The 13,575-nt window shown below is 42.1% G+C and overlaps 1 protein-coding gene across 17 annotated transcripts in view; it reads left to right on the forward strand.

Annotated features, from left to right (window-relative positions):
- The window catches only part of AOPEP (aminopeptidase O (putative)), a 348,074-nt gene that overhangs the window by 38,433 nt on the left and 296,066 nt on the right, over positions 1 to 13,575 (forward strand). For all 17 annotated transcript variants that reach the window (XR_004424616.1, XR_004424615.1, XR_004424614.1 and 14 more), the window contains one exon: positions 2,376 to 3,307. Coding sequence is in view for 14 of the 17 variants with exons in the window: in XM_033122522.1 (XP_032978413.1) it covers positions 2,514 to 3,307 (794 nt within the window). In the remaining 3 variants the exon portion in view is untranslated. The remainder of the gene's footprint in view (positions 1 to 2,375; positions 3,308 to 13,575) is intronic.

The following is a 13,575-nucleotide window of genomic DNA, read 5'->3' on the forward strand; positions in this document are numbered from 1 at the left end:
GAATTTTTAATGTCCATTGTTTTTCGTTACATACATACAGCCCAAGGGCTTTATTGAAGTTTGGTATTCTTTACGTGACAAGTTCAGTCACTATCATGCAAAAGAGAAAATACGTGGCTTATTTCCTTTGCCCACTGACTTTTCTAGGACCAGGCGGAGTACCAACTTCTCCATAAAGTAATGTCAAACTGTTCTTTACGTCGCTGACTTCTCTCAAGTCCTATTACTCTCAAAAGTCAAAGGGTACGAGGTGTGATCAAAAACTACAGTAATGTTTAAATAAATAAAAATATTACAGTAAAAGACACATTGCCATTAATCCCCTTCAAAATACTCCCCCTCGTTTTGAACACACTTATCCCATCGTTCTTGCCACTTGCTGAAGCAGTTCTGGAAGTCCTCTGTACTTCATCCTCTATTATGATAACGTTCCGTGTCACACATCACCTCTGGTACATGGCAATTTCTGTCAAATAGCAATATTATCGTGTGTCCTCATCCACCTTATTCACTGGATCTAGCACCATACAAGTTATGGCTCTTCCCCAAAGTCAAAATGACCATGAAAGGAAAACTTTTTGAATTGATTCAGGACACTGAGGCAGCCACGACAGCACAACTAAAGACACTCAGGAAAGAAGACTTCCAGAACTGCTTCAGAAAGTGGCAAGAACAATGGGATAAGTGTGTTCAAAGCGAGGGGGAGTATTTTAAGGGGGATTAATGGCAATGTGTCTTTTACTGTAACAATTTTTTAAAATTTAAACATTGACTGTATTTTTAGATCATACCTCGTGCATTACCACATACAGTTTGGTGGGGGGAGGGAGACTAAGGAGTAGGGAACAGGAAAGGATTTGGGGAGGTGATTGTACTTGAACTGGGTGTGGAGAGACAATAGACTTTGGCAGGTGGATGTGGGAGGTGGGAGCCAGGAGCACTCCAGGCATGGCACATTGCTTAGTCTGAAAAGCAGGGAAGGAGGTGTGGTGTCAGGTCATCTTCAGGGAGCAGAGTGTTGAGCAGGCCCTTGGCTAGAGGACAAGGAAGCAAAGGGAATGTGGTCACCACGACCTGGAAAACATCATGGAAGCAGATTGTACAGGCGCAGGAAGCCACGTTTGTTTAGGCCAGGTGAGATTTTTGATGAGGAAATAGTCTATGGAGAGGTAGAAAATGAAAATTCAGTGGAGTTGATTGCTGGAATGAGATTCTAGGAGGAAAGGAAATAAGAGTCTAGTAGACATGCAGGCAGTCAGAAGGGAAGCGAGGAGGAGTTAGTTAAGCAGAATAAACAGGGAGGGCTCAAGTTTGCTTGAAAAGTCAAGCAAGTAATTTTTGTAGTTGATAGAAGAATACTTCCTGATATTAATAAATACAAAACTGTTTTAAGTATATCTACTCAGCCCAAGTTTTTATTTTTCATTTTTGGTAAAAAAAATAATAATAAAAATAATAGCACATGCTGAAAGAAATTAGGTACACAACAGGAACTGAAATAATTTCAAATAATTTTTTTTAGCTGGATTGCTATTATAAAATAAGACTACATTTTGATTCAGAACTTTTATGAAGAACTTGGGCATTTTATTACCACATCTGTTTCTACATTTTAATTTCTCTCCTTCCTTTTTTATAGGTATTTGCATACCTTTTTTTCAAATGAGAAGACCTTTTTGTTTGCCACAAGAAGGCTATTATCCAGAATGTTACTGGGTTTTCAGCTATTAAGATGTAATGATATACCTTGAGTATTTAACTATAAATTTGAAAAATCTCCATGAACAATCTCAAAGGAATACTTGGAATGCACTCCTGGTAAATTGGCTCATTTTCCTGTAATTTACTGGAAGTGCTGATACGAGAGCCGTCCTAATGTGAAAAGTACATTAATCCCTGGAGTTACATTGTATGTATTAAATTATTGCTCTCAAAGAATAAAACGTATGAGGCCATTTAGCCTTCATTCACATTTGTTACTTAGAATCACAGTAGAGAAACAATTACTTATCTTTTGACAAAATTAGAAATGATACATTTAATAACTTTTAAAACAAGACGAGACGCACAGTGATTGCTCTTTTCCAAAGAACAATTGCTCTTTTCCAAAACAAGGATTGTTCTAGTTAGGAGCACAGGTTCTGCTGGCTTTGTGGAGGCCCTATTCATTCCACTGGTTATTGAAATACTTTTAGAAACCTATAATGCAGCTTTCTTTGATGTCAGTCACAAAGATTAGTCTGCCTTCCAGCCATGAGCTGCTACCACATTGGGGGATCATTTAAGGAAGTCATCAACTTGCAGAAGCAGCGGTTGCAGGAGCATTTAAGGTCTCACCTGGAATTTTGTCTAATTATGTTTTTCTTCTTTACTAGGGGACTGAAAGTTGTGGAACCGTAATTTGTGACATCAGGATTTTTTTGTGTGGTAAGCAGTCGTGTATGATTCCGGATGATTAAGGCAAATAGGAGACCCCTTCTGAGAGTTTAACAAAGCTGTCCACAGCCTCCACCATGGACAGAAAGCTGGACCCTTCCCGAGATGACCTGCCTCTCATGGCCAACACCAGCCACATACTTGTGAAGCACTATGCACTGGATTTAGATGTGGATTTCGAAAGTCAAATCATGGAGGGCACCATAGTGCTTTTCTTTGAGTCTGAAAACAGATTCGGGAAAAGGAGTAGTTGCACTGAGGAGACCTGCCAATCAGAGGCAATTGAAGCCCGCACAGTTAGAACGCCGGAACCCTGCCACATTCCTGGGACAAGTACAAGGACGTTCTCATCTAAACCGGGATACAGTGATTTTGTAATCTGTGGTAAAGGTGAAAAAGATACTTCTGGTAAAGATGGTAACCATGACAACTGGGAACAGGCTTCTGGGATTTCTAGCTCAAAGTACTGCTGTGACACAGGGAATCATGGGAGTGAGGATTTTGTGCTCGTGTTGGACTGCTGTGATTTATCTGTGTTAAAGGTTGAGGAGGTAGATGTTGCTGCTGTGCCAGGTATTGAAAAATTTACAAGGTCTCCCAAACTCACGGTTGTTTCTGAGCTCAGGAATCAGATTGTACGTGAACTTGTGACTCTGCCTGCAGATCGTTGGAGGGAGCAGTTAGACTATTTTGCTTGCTGCAGCCAGGCTCCTGGCTGTGGGGAACTCCTGTTTGACACTGACACTTGGAGCTTACAGATCAGGAAGAGAGGGGCTCAGACAGCTACTGACTTTCCTCACGCCATAAGGATACGGTACAGAACCAATCCCCAGGGGCGATCAGTTACGTGGACCTCAGACCAGAGTGGCAGGTAGGTTGTCGGGCACTCTGCAGCCCCTGCCTGTTGATCTCACACACTGGGAGATGAGCCTTTGCAGGAACGCTCTCAGACAGGGCACCAACTCTGCACAGATGCCCCTCTTTCTTCTGTGCATGACCCATCCAGCCTCAGCTTCTGAGACCCACAGTGAAGTAGGTGAATTCCCAGGCATGCTCATCTCTTAATAGGATTACTTCCCGTAAGTCAGGATGAAAAGATTTCCTCATTAAGCTCCGTATTTCTGAGTTAGGAGGTGGATATGCAAGCCTTACGGAAACATCAAATCCCGAGCCTCGAGCCTCGCTCTCCTGTAGGGCTCTGCTGGCGACTTGCAGTGCTATCGATGGGAGCGAGCTGGGTCTCTGAATGAGTACTTCCTCAAAGTCCTTCGCGTTCCCACTGAGGAGGAGACTGCTGCCAAGTGAGGCTGGTGTGAAGCCTGGAAAAGTGCTTCCAAATAAAGCCAGCTCTGCTTCGTGACTTTCTTACTGTACCTGTCTCTTGGCAGCTGTGCCTCCCTGGACTTTATCAGCTGTCATAGAAGGTGAACCCCCAAAGCCTTCGAAAGATCTATTTCTGAGGAGTGTGACCGTCCAGCTGATGGGGCACACTTATTCTTTGGTCGTGATTCTTGGTATTTGATAGCAGGGAGACTCCTGGGTTTTAGTGAAGGGAAAAGGAACTGATGGTGCATTGTTTCCAGGGGAAATACTTAGGCAGTCATTTGTTCTTTTCTTCTGGCTCCTCCTCCACCGCTTTTTAGAATTGGAGAATTTTTAAATCAGACTCGATTGATTCCTCATTATTGTACCTGATTCTTTGTGCTAATGTACTGCAAAGCAGTACGGCAGTGATTGCAGAGTCTGGCTGGAGAGGCGCCCATCGCTGTGAGCTTGTTTTGAGAGCCTTCGTTTGTAGGCTTGTTTTCCCTTTTTGGAGGTGGTGGTCTCGGTAAACTGCATCCACCTCTCCCCAGCCCACCCCCAGATTTTTTTTAAGCATCACTTTGACTTTGAGCTCTAATTATCCTGTTCCTTGCTTCTAATCATACCTCCTGCTCTGGTCTCCTGCCCTGCTTGCCATGAGTTCACTTCCTGTCTTATTTCTGCTAGAGTTTGAGGCCCCCTTAGGAAAATGCAGGTTGACTACCAACTTGCATCAGTACAAAAGCATAGTGGTTCGTTGATAGGATAACTTATTGGATATTTGTGGGAGGCGATGAGGGGAAGGCAACAGGTGTTCTTATTGTATCTTCAAAAATTTTTGAAATTCTTCAAGATGAGGTTTCAATAAGATTTAACGATATGCTGTCTCTGAATGCTAGGAAATTGTAGTTTTTGTATCCCCAGGTATTTCATTTTCGAATTGAATAATGGGGAAGAAGAAACTATTGACAGGATTTGGAAGAAATACTCATTAATGGCCTCAAACATGGCTTTCTTCTCAGTGCTCACTACAAAGAAAGAGAGTAGACTTGTGAATTATATTACATGTAAAGTGTTGAGTAGGAATGAATTATTGATAAATGCTGGTTTCCATAAAGAAACTAAAGAGGGCTTTGGGCACAATTTGCTCCTGCAAAGACTGACTTGGAGCATTTATTCTTGATGTCTCCTTTTCCGATAATTCAATGTGCATGATCACGGCAGGAGTTTAAACTGTATCCTTGGAAGTTTGTGATTATATGTCAGGAAAGAAATGACATTTATACAGTCTTACAAGGATAATAAATGTGTTTTTTTAATTATCAAAAGATGTTTTTTTCTCCCCTTTTTTGGGAGGGGGTTATTGTAGTCAAGATAATCTTCTGTGAATGGCCACCAAATCTCTGTCAAGTCTCCCACGTGCTAAGAATAAATCTAGGTATATACTGGAAGGGCTTTATTGGATACTTTAAGGACTTTAAAATGCCCAAGGATCCCAGGGTGATAGACAGAAATAATTCCTTAGTGATACGAGTGAATAGTAATCATCAGGGTTACAATGTTTCATGAATATAATTTTTTGAAAATATAAAATTTCACAATTACCGGTATGTGAAAAATATAACTGGGTAGAGCTTATTTCCTCCAGTTAAAACTAAATAGTTGTTGTGTTTTTACCCTTGAATGACAGAATACTAGCAGCATACGTACCATCAGTTCTTATCCTGAGTGAGAAACTTCTTATTCTCATTTTACAAGTAGGAAAATTGAATGAAGTTACTTAAAGCTCCCAGAAAAATCCATGTCTAATTGTGAAAGGGAGTTATGTTTCTTGCTTTTGATCTTTACCATGTCCCTTACAGTATGCAAAGATTTCAGTACATTTAAAAAGCAAATGAATTATGATAGCTTTCAATAAATTTCTATCTTAAGCAGATATTAGACAGAAACTTAAGAAAATGTCTAAATTGGTTCTTTCCTTTCGAGTTCCATTAGTGGCTTCTCCCCTTCCCACCCTCACCCTACCCCTTTTTGTGAATAAAACTTATTTTGTTTCATTACATATAAATAAATAATCATCCAGAGGAACTCAGGATGGAATGCACAATGTGATGAGAGACTCTTAACTGTATTAAAATATATGAAACAACTTCACTGAAAGGGGTAGGAGGAAAAGGTGCTGAGCGAAAGAACTGCAAATGCATAGAGTCTATAAAGCTAAATGCAAAAGGAACTGTATATAATACTATAGTTGATAAAGTTTATTCCCCTGGGCATGCAGGTTAACAGTTTTGGTGCCACTTACACATGTATACTGGAACTGCACAATCAAGTAAATGGACGGCAGATGGTAGGAGCCAGCTTTCTCACTGTTGAAGTGTGAGGTTACAGATGAGGGAGGAGAAGAGGCTAGAATGATCCATGTGCAAATGGGTTAGAATTGCAGACATCACTGTGAGCTAACATTTAGCTTAATATAGATAAGGATGGTTGCACATAGAAATAATTGTAGATACAGTGTTTCCAAGGGATAGCGTAAACACGTGTATTTTCTTGCTTGTCAGCTGAGCGGGTTTGGAAGCAGTGAGGACACCCTAGAGCCCAGACCTGGGTTTCTAATACCATTCTCCAATAAAGGAACTAAGGCTTCTTGGCAAAATAGCTAGGACTGGGGCAGGATATATACAAGGTGGCCAAAGCTGAACAACGAAATAAAGAAAATAGTTTTGGATGATAACTCAAAGTATAAAATAAATATGAGTCCATATTGATATAAATGAGTGACTGGCTAAATAAGCAAATGGAGGAGAATGGACAAACCCGTGGTGCAGGAGAGGCCCATGTTATGTGGATGCTCCCGACGTGGAGCATAACTCCTCCCTCCATGAGTGGGGACTACACACAGTGCCTTCCTTCCAAAGAGGACAGTGTGGGGGAGGGGGAAGTGCAGCTTTACGTTGGAGAAGGCTGACCAACAGGACCTCGGTGAGGGGATCGAGATTAACATCAACAGTGACGAGTTGTGTTGATAGCATGTTGATAGCCCTGCGTTTTGAGGTGATGAGAATGGCGTTTTGTGATCTTCCCCCCCCAAGCCCATGACCCTAGTCTAACCAAGAGAAACACGTCAGATAAATCCCAACTGAGGGACAGTCAACAAAATACCTTGCCAGTATTCCTCAAAACTCTCAAGGTCAACATAAAGAAAGTCTGAAGAAACTGTCACAGCCAAGAGAAGACTAAAGAGATAACGATGATGAAAAGTGATGTAGTATCCTGGAACAGAAAAAGGAGATTAGAGAACAATTAAGGAAATCTGAGTAAAATTTGGACTTTCGCTAATAATAATGCATAAGCATTAGTCATCAGTTGTGACAAATGTAACATACTAATGTATGTTAGTAGGGAAAACTAGACGTGGGGTATATGGGAATTCTGTGTGTTAGTTTTGCCCTTTAAAAAAATCTGAAATTGTTCTAAAGTAAAAAGTTTATTAGAAAAATAAACTTCAAATTTGGAAAGTAACCATCTTTCTACCCTGCAATCCCCCTTTTTGTAAGCATAGTCCTCCCATTTTTACCAGGTGGCAGTGTTCTCTGGAGAAGAACTTGAAAATACATTCGAAGCTATAAAAGAATGTTCCTTCCAATAATTGTCAGTAATTTCTCCTTTCCCATTATTATTCTAGTTCTAAAACAAAATATCATTTTCCTAACTTGGTTTAGCCATTGGGGGTTGTGGCAGCTCTTGAATTGAAATGCTCTTTCTTGCCTCTATCATCCAGTTACCATATTTTAGGTGACATTGGAAAATGGCTGATGAAACCAACACTTACTAATAATCTAATACGACATGGTTCTTGGAAACAGTGTTTACTTTGTGTGGTGTATGAGTATGTGTAACCCTTCAAAAATATTTTGAAGAACTGTTTGAGAATAGGGACAGGGTCAAGAATGTATAAAAATGTTCTTCTTGCTGAGTTAGAAAGAAGGGGACTTAATATCTTTTTGATTCTAGATTCTTAATATACCTAAGAAATAACTTTCAAAAATGGAAATCTTTATTCAAAGTTTATGTACTTTCTGCATTTTCCTGCATTTTTTTTGTTTCACTAAATAAAATGTTAGTTGAAAGCATTCTCTCTGATAATCCATTCCCTTTTCCCTTAGGATCATTATAATATTAATAGTTGTGGAACCAGCCAAGTGGTCTAGGGAATCTGGGCTTAAACTGACATCACTGAATGTGAGTTGAATGGAGGGGAAATTCAGTTAAATATAGCAAGTTTATTTTAAAAACTACAATTATTTGGATCATTGTTAAAGATAAGGAAACTGACTAGGAAAATACGTTATAGTTAAAAGTAGTATTAAAATTTTAAATTTCCTAAATCTCCATAATGTTTCTTTGTTTTAGACAAGACCAGGATAAAGCTGGCAAAATACTAAGGAGAGCAATTTTTTTTTCTATTATATTTATTGCTCAGCTATTAGACCAAGAAAGATGTAGACTTTTGGAGTATTTTTAGTTTGACATCAAAACCAGATGTTAAAACATGTTTTTACCCCCACTAAAATAGTTTCATTGTTTTATATCTCACTATAAAGGAGCACTTTAAAATTAAAAGTGAGCAGAAGATCTTTCAGAAGACATTTTAGGTCTAAAAGGAACATTTCTACAATTAACACCTTTTCTTTCCCCCTTCTTTGCTTCAAGAAACCAATGCAAAATTCATGAGAACTGAAGCAGAAATACACATTAATTCTCTAATATCGTTGTATAACTGCAAAGGAGGAATTGATAATTCCAAACTTGAAAATGTTTGGAAGGCTTCTTCTGTGTTAGCCTCTTTCTCCACTTGCGTATTCTAGACTTACCTCTGTCAGAATTCCATTTGAGTCATGGGAGAAAAGACAACGGTGGAGTCTTAAATAAGTAACCAAATGACCAACCAAACAGACAAAGAAAAAGAATAACCGAACATCAACAGAAAATAACAAAACACAACAACTATAGCCAAGAGCATAGCATGTTGAAAAGAACCTGGAAAGTGAGAGCCAAGACAGCGGAGTGCTGGTCAGAGCTTGCTGCCAACTAGCTGTGAGACATCAGATAAGCCATTTTACTTCTCTGGAGCCTAATTTTCTCGTGCATGAGTGAGAAGATTCCCTCTGCAGAGCTCCAGATATTCTCCACATAGAAAATTCTACACTTACAAGAGACTTTGATGAGAAATACCATCTTTGCTTTTATAAGTAGCTTGCCTATTTTGCACTCAAAACACCTCTGGTGAAAAGTGTTGAATTTCTGACTCAAAGCCACTTGCGTTCAGTCCAGTCCATTTTGACCATACAGAAAGTCTGAGTCAAAGCAGCGTTCTTCTTTGACCTGCCGTATGTTCGGTATGACTGATGAATCCTGGTTTTTGTAATTGTGCCATGTGGTAGAATGATAAGGTAGGGGTGTGTGTGTGTGTGTGTGTTTGTGTGTGTGTGTGTGTATGTGTGGAGGAGTGAGTCATAGTGGACACTTCCTGTCTCGCTCTTCGGTTTTGGGGCACAAGAAAGCAAGGTGGTTGCTCACCTGCAGTGACGACTGTAAATTGGGTTGAATGAGAACATGGAGTCATAAAAAAGATCAGGTGCAGGAAGGAGAACAGAAGGAGAGGAATTGCTGGAGACCTGAGACTTTGTAACCCTGGGAAACCTATAAAAGTGTGACCCACCAAACCGTCACATCTGTGGCCTCCTGGCCTCCAGTGACCAGATCAGTGCCTCATTGTGGGAAAACACCCCATCAAGCCACACCTATGGCAACTGCAGGCTCATCACCTCCTGTGCGCTCCTCCTGAAGCAGGCCTCTCCCCAGTCACTGATGGTGATAGCTAAGTCTGAAAGTGGGTCATCTTGTGGAAAGTAATGGAAGTTGACACATTTTTTGAAACTAAAAATAATCCCCTTTACACCCCACTGCAAAAAGACAAATGTGTATAGTAGTCAACTGAAGAGAAAGAAAATATGTGGTTTGAATCAGTCCCCTACAAGTTTTCCTTCATAGATGGCCCCTCCTCAAGCAGACGAGCAAGCTATTACTGTGAGTTGACCTCTCAATTTGGAAGGCATAGGTCTCACTGTGGCAAAATACCACAGACTAGGTAGCTTATAAACAACAAGTTTATTTGTCACGATTCTGGAGGCTGCAAGTCTGAGATCAGGGCGACTCTGGCTGTGTCCTCACTGGTGGAAGGGGCTGGGGAACTCTGTCAGGCCTCTTATAAGGCACTAACCTCATTCATGAGGGCTCTGCCCTCCTTTGTGACTTAAGCACCTCCCAAAGGCCCCACCTCCTAGAACCATCACATTGGGCATTAGGATTTCTGCCTAAGAATCTGGAGGGGATACATCCAGACCATAGCAACGTAGTAGGTCTTGCCCTTGTTTGACCACTCTACAAACACGCAAACATGTAACAGGAAACAGAGGTAATTACCATTCTGACCGGTTCTTCCTTTCCTAGCTTTACTTTGGAATGGCAGCAAACCATGGGCCCACCTCTGACCCCTTCCTACCCTGTGCCCTTTCTGATGGGCAGTGTCCTCCTCCCACACCACAACTCCCAGGCACTTAACTGAGCTCCCGGAGGAGTCTCCGCGTAGCATGTGAGAGGAGCCCTGGGGTGGGAGTTTTCCTGTGCGTGCTAGAAGGAATTATTCCGTCTGGAAGTAATGAAGTTATAAGCATCAGAGCGTTTCTGACCAGCACGTTTTAGCGACGTGGCCGAGGTGCAAGGCTGTGCATGTTGAATAAACACAGCTGCATTTGTTTCAGTGATTCCACATCCAGATAACTGCGGAGCGTGTTTATAAATGCACAGAGACTTTCCTCCTCTCTTGGGGCACGGAGGGCAGGAAGTCAGCTCTTAATACAGTTCTCATTTGAATGTGTGCGTGACGGGAGCCATCTTTACTCTCAGTAAAATCACCATTAGGGATATGATTTTCATGACCCCAGGTTCACCCATTCTCCACTTGCTGTTAGATGCCCAGAATTCCACAGTAGAGCTTTATCCAGAGGCTGAAGCTTTCATCCGTGTTAAAATATACATAGTTACTTAACTTTAAATTGTTTTAGACATTTGCACTATGATATACATAAAGATATCAAGTCATAAGAGCTCAAAAGGCCATTGGTCATAAAAATCACTGGCACTTGGTTTGGGCATGTTGGGAAGGGAGGAGTGAAGGTGCAACTTAGAGGAAAAGGCCTTGAAAAGAGTGGGCTGGGAGCACAGAGAATCTGCATTTTCAAGAAATTTTGCCTGGGGCCTCTCCCTTCTGTGATTGTTTTCCAATTTACAAAAACATTCCAATAAGAAAGTGATTGAGTCTTATATCAGACATGGTTACATTTATAGGTGTAGCTTTTAGATAGATGACTTTATCTACAATTTCAGAGTTGTAATTCTGGAAACCAAGCAGAAAGCTAGAAAGAAAACACGTGGACTTTAGCAGACAGGAGCCCCAGGCAGTAAAGAGCAGGGCAGGAAAAAAGAATTGTGAGAACAGGGCGGAGGTTGAAGAGGAGAGCTTCCTGAGGGCCTGGCCAGGTCCCTTGTCAGGAGGGGTCCGGGGCTCAGGCACATTATAGCAGAAAGAGCCTTTAGGAGGATGACAGGAATCAGGACAAAACTCTAGAGCAAAGTGTCTAGAACTAGACTGTTTTAGAGGGGAAACAGGACAGAATTGGAAAAGAAAGGACGGTGATAACAGGCCTTTTAAAACTCCAGTCAATGGAAGGACTCGACCCCCACCCACCCAACCCCCCAATTTGTGTGTGGCGCCCAGGCTTAGTCTGCCTGCAGCTTCAACACTTATCTACTTCTTAAAGTCATTATTCTTAAATTTTCTGAGTGGTCTGATTTCAGACACTCAGTCCTTTTGTTGGACACTATACTGTTTGGGGTTAGAATACCAGTACTTCCGTATCCATACAAATGCCCTGGGCTGTGTGGTGTGTAAAGCCTTTTATATGCGATTAAGCCCTAGGAGCTCTTCTCCCTTGTCCCTTCCCGTGACCTTGCTTGTGGCCCTGAGTTTCCTTTCTTGTTTAATAGCTTCATGATTCATCTTGAAGCCATCTTGAGCCAGAAACCTGAGAAAATCCTTGCTAGTTATCTATTTCTGGATAACAAATTAACCCAAAACTTAGCAGCTTAAGAAAATAAACATCTATTACTTCACAGTTTCTGAGGGTCAGGAATCCAGGAGCAGCTTAACTGGGTGGTTCTGGCTTGGGATCTCTTACAAGGTTGCATTCTGCCGACATCTCAAGGCTTGACTAGAGCGGGAAGATCCTCTTCCAAACTCACTTTCATGATTGTCAACAGGCCTTGGGTCCTCACGGACGGGGGGCCGGAGATGTCTACCACGTGGTTTCTCCCATAGGCTGCCAGAGCGTCCTCGTGACATGGCAGCTGGATTTTCCCCAGAGAAAGTGATGAGAGAGAAACAGAGAGGGGCAAAAGAACCCCTAAAATGGAAGTCACAGATTTTTAAACAGTCTAATCTCAGAAGTGACAACTGCCATCTCCTGTTGGTCACACAGACCTCGCCTGGTAGAGCGTGTGAGGGAACTGCACAAGGGTGTGAATGTCGGGGGGCAGGGGTCGTTGGGGGCCGACCTGGAGGCCGGCTACCTCAGAGGCCTGCCTTTCCTTTTCCCTCTCCTTCGGGAAATCACTGGGTCCTTCTCATTGTTCTGCAGTGTTTCTCAGCTGTGTCCTCCTCTCAAATATGACTGTCTTCTGGGAAGAAGTGTGGAGGCTGATGGACGAAGCCTTGGGGATCGCACACCTACGGGCACAGGGGGAATGCATATCAATATGCTGGGCACGGCCTGCAACCCAACCTTACAGGGAGAAGGAGAGCAGATCTCTTGGGAAGCCAGTGTTTGTGGAGGATTTGTTCCCTGTGCAGGGAAGGAATGACCTGTAACACCTGAGTCACCCTAGGGAAGCGAGGTGCTGAGCACAGCAGCAAGAGAGTGCAGACACGTGTACAGTTGGCCTGAGGACTGTAGGGCTCAGCTCCCCCTCTGCGTGAGGCATCGCTAGTAGGTTTAACTCCACAAGCCTACTTAAATTGGAAGTGGCTCTCTAGAGCTCTGGAACTGAGAAAAATTGTGGGGTCCATTCTGCTTTAGTGAGAAAGAAAGTCTTGATCCTCAAAGTCTGCCATTGGCAGAGGAAGCAGGAGTTATGCCTGCCATTTGGCCACTGGGAATATACCCTGTTTCTACTGACAATATTCACTTGTCCTTTTTGGGTCCGTTCTTTAAGATGAGCTTTTTAGAAAAAAAAAAAAAAAAACTTAAAAGGTAGAATTTTCAGAACGAGTCATACTTGACCCAATATACCTGAGCTGTCTGAGCTGTTGCATCATCCCTCTCACCCGTACCCACCACCACCAGCCCTACCGGGCAGGAGGCAAGTCTGGCAGGTTCCTGAGGCTTGATGGTTAACTAAGGTTAAGTCAATTAACCAAGGACCCAGGGGGACCAGGGTGGGAGCTCAGACCTCGAAACTGATGGGAGATTCTGGGTCTTCCATGAAATATTGTGTTTGTTCTTAGATCTATAAACTTGGAATACAGAATTACAGATTTATGGACCAGGTCACCATCTTCCACCCCATCCCCATTTTACATGTGACTCGGAGATGTCAAGGGATTTTCCCACAGTCATTTAATAAGTTGGCAGCCCAGGCAGGACTCAAAACTTTTGAGTTTCTGATCTTCTTGCCCTTCCCCATATCAAACCTGAGAGTTATCATATACAC

This window comes from Rhinolophus ferrumequinum, chromosome 12, assembly GCF_004115265.2.
Source record: "Rhinolophus ferrumequinum isolate MPI-CBG mRhiFer1 chromosome 12, mRhiFer1_v1.p, whole genome shotgun sequence".
Classification (NCBI taxonomy): domain Eukaryota; kingdom Metazoa; phylum Chordata; class Mammalia; order Chiroptera; family Rhinolophidae; genus Rhinolophus; species Rhinolophus ferrumequinum.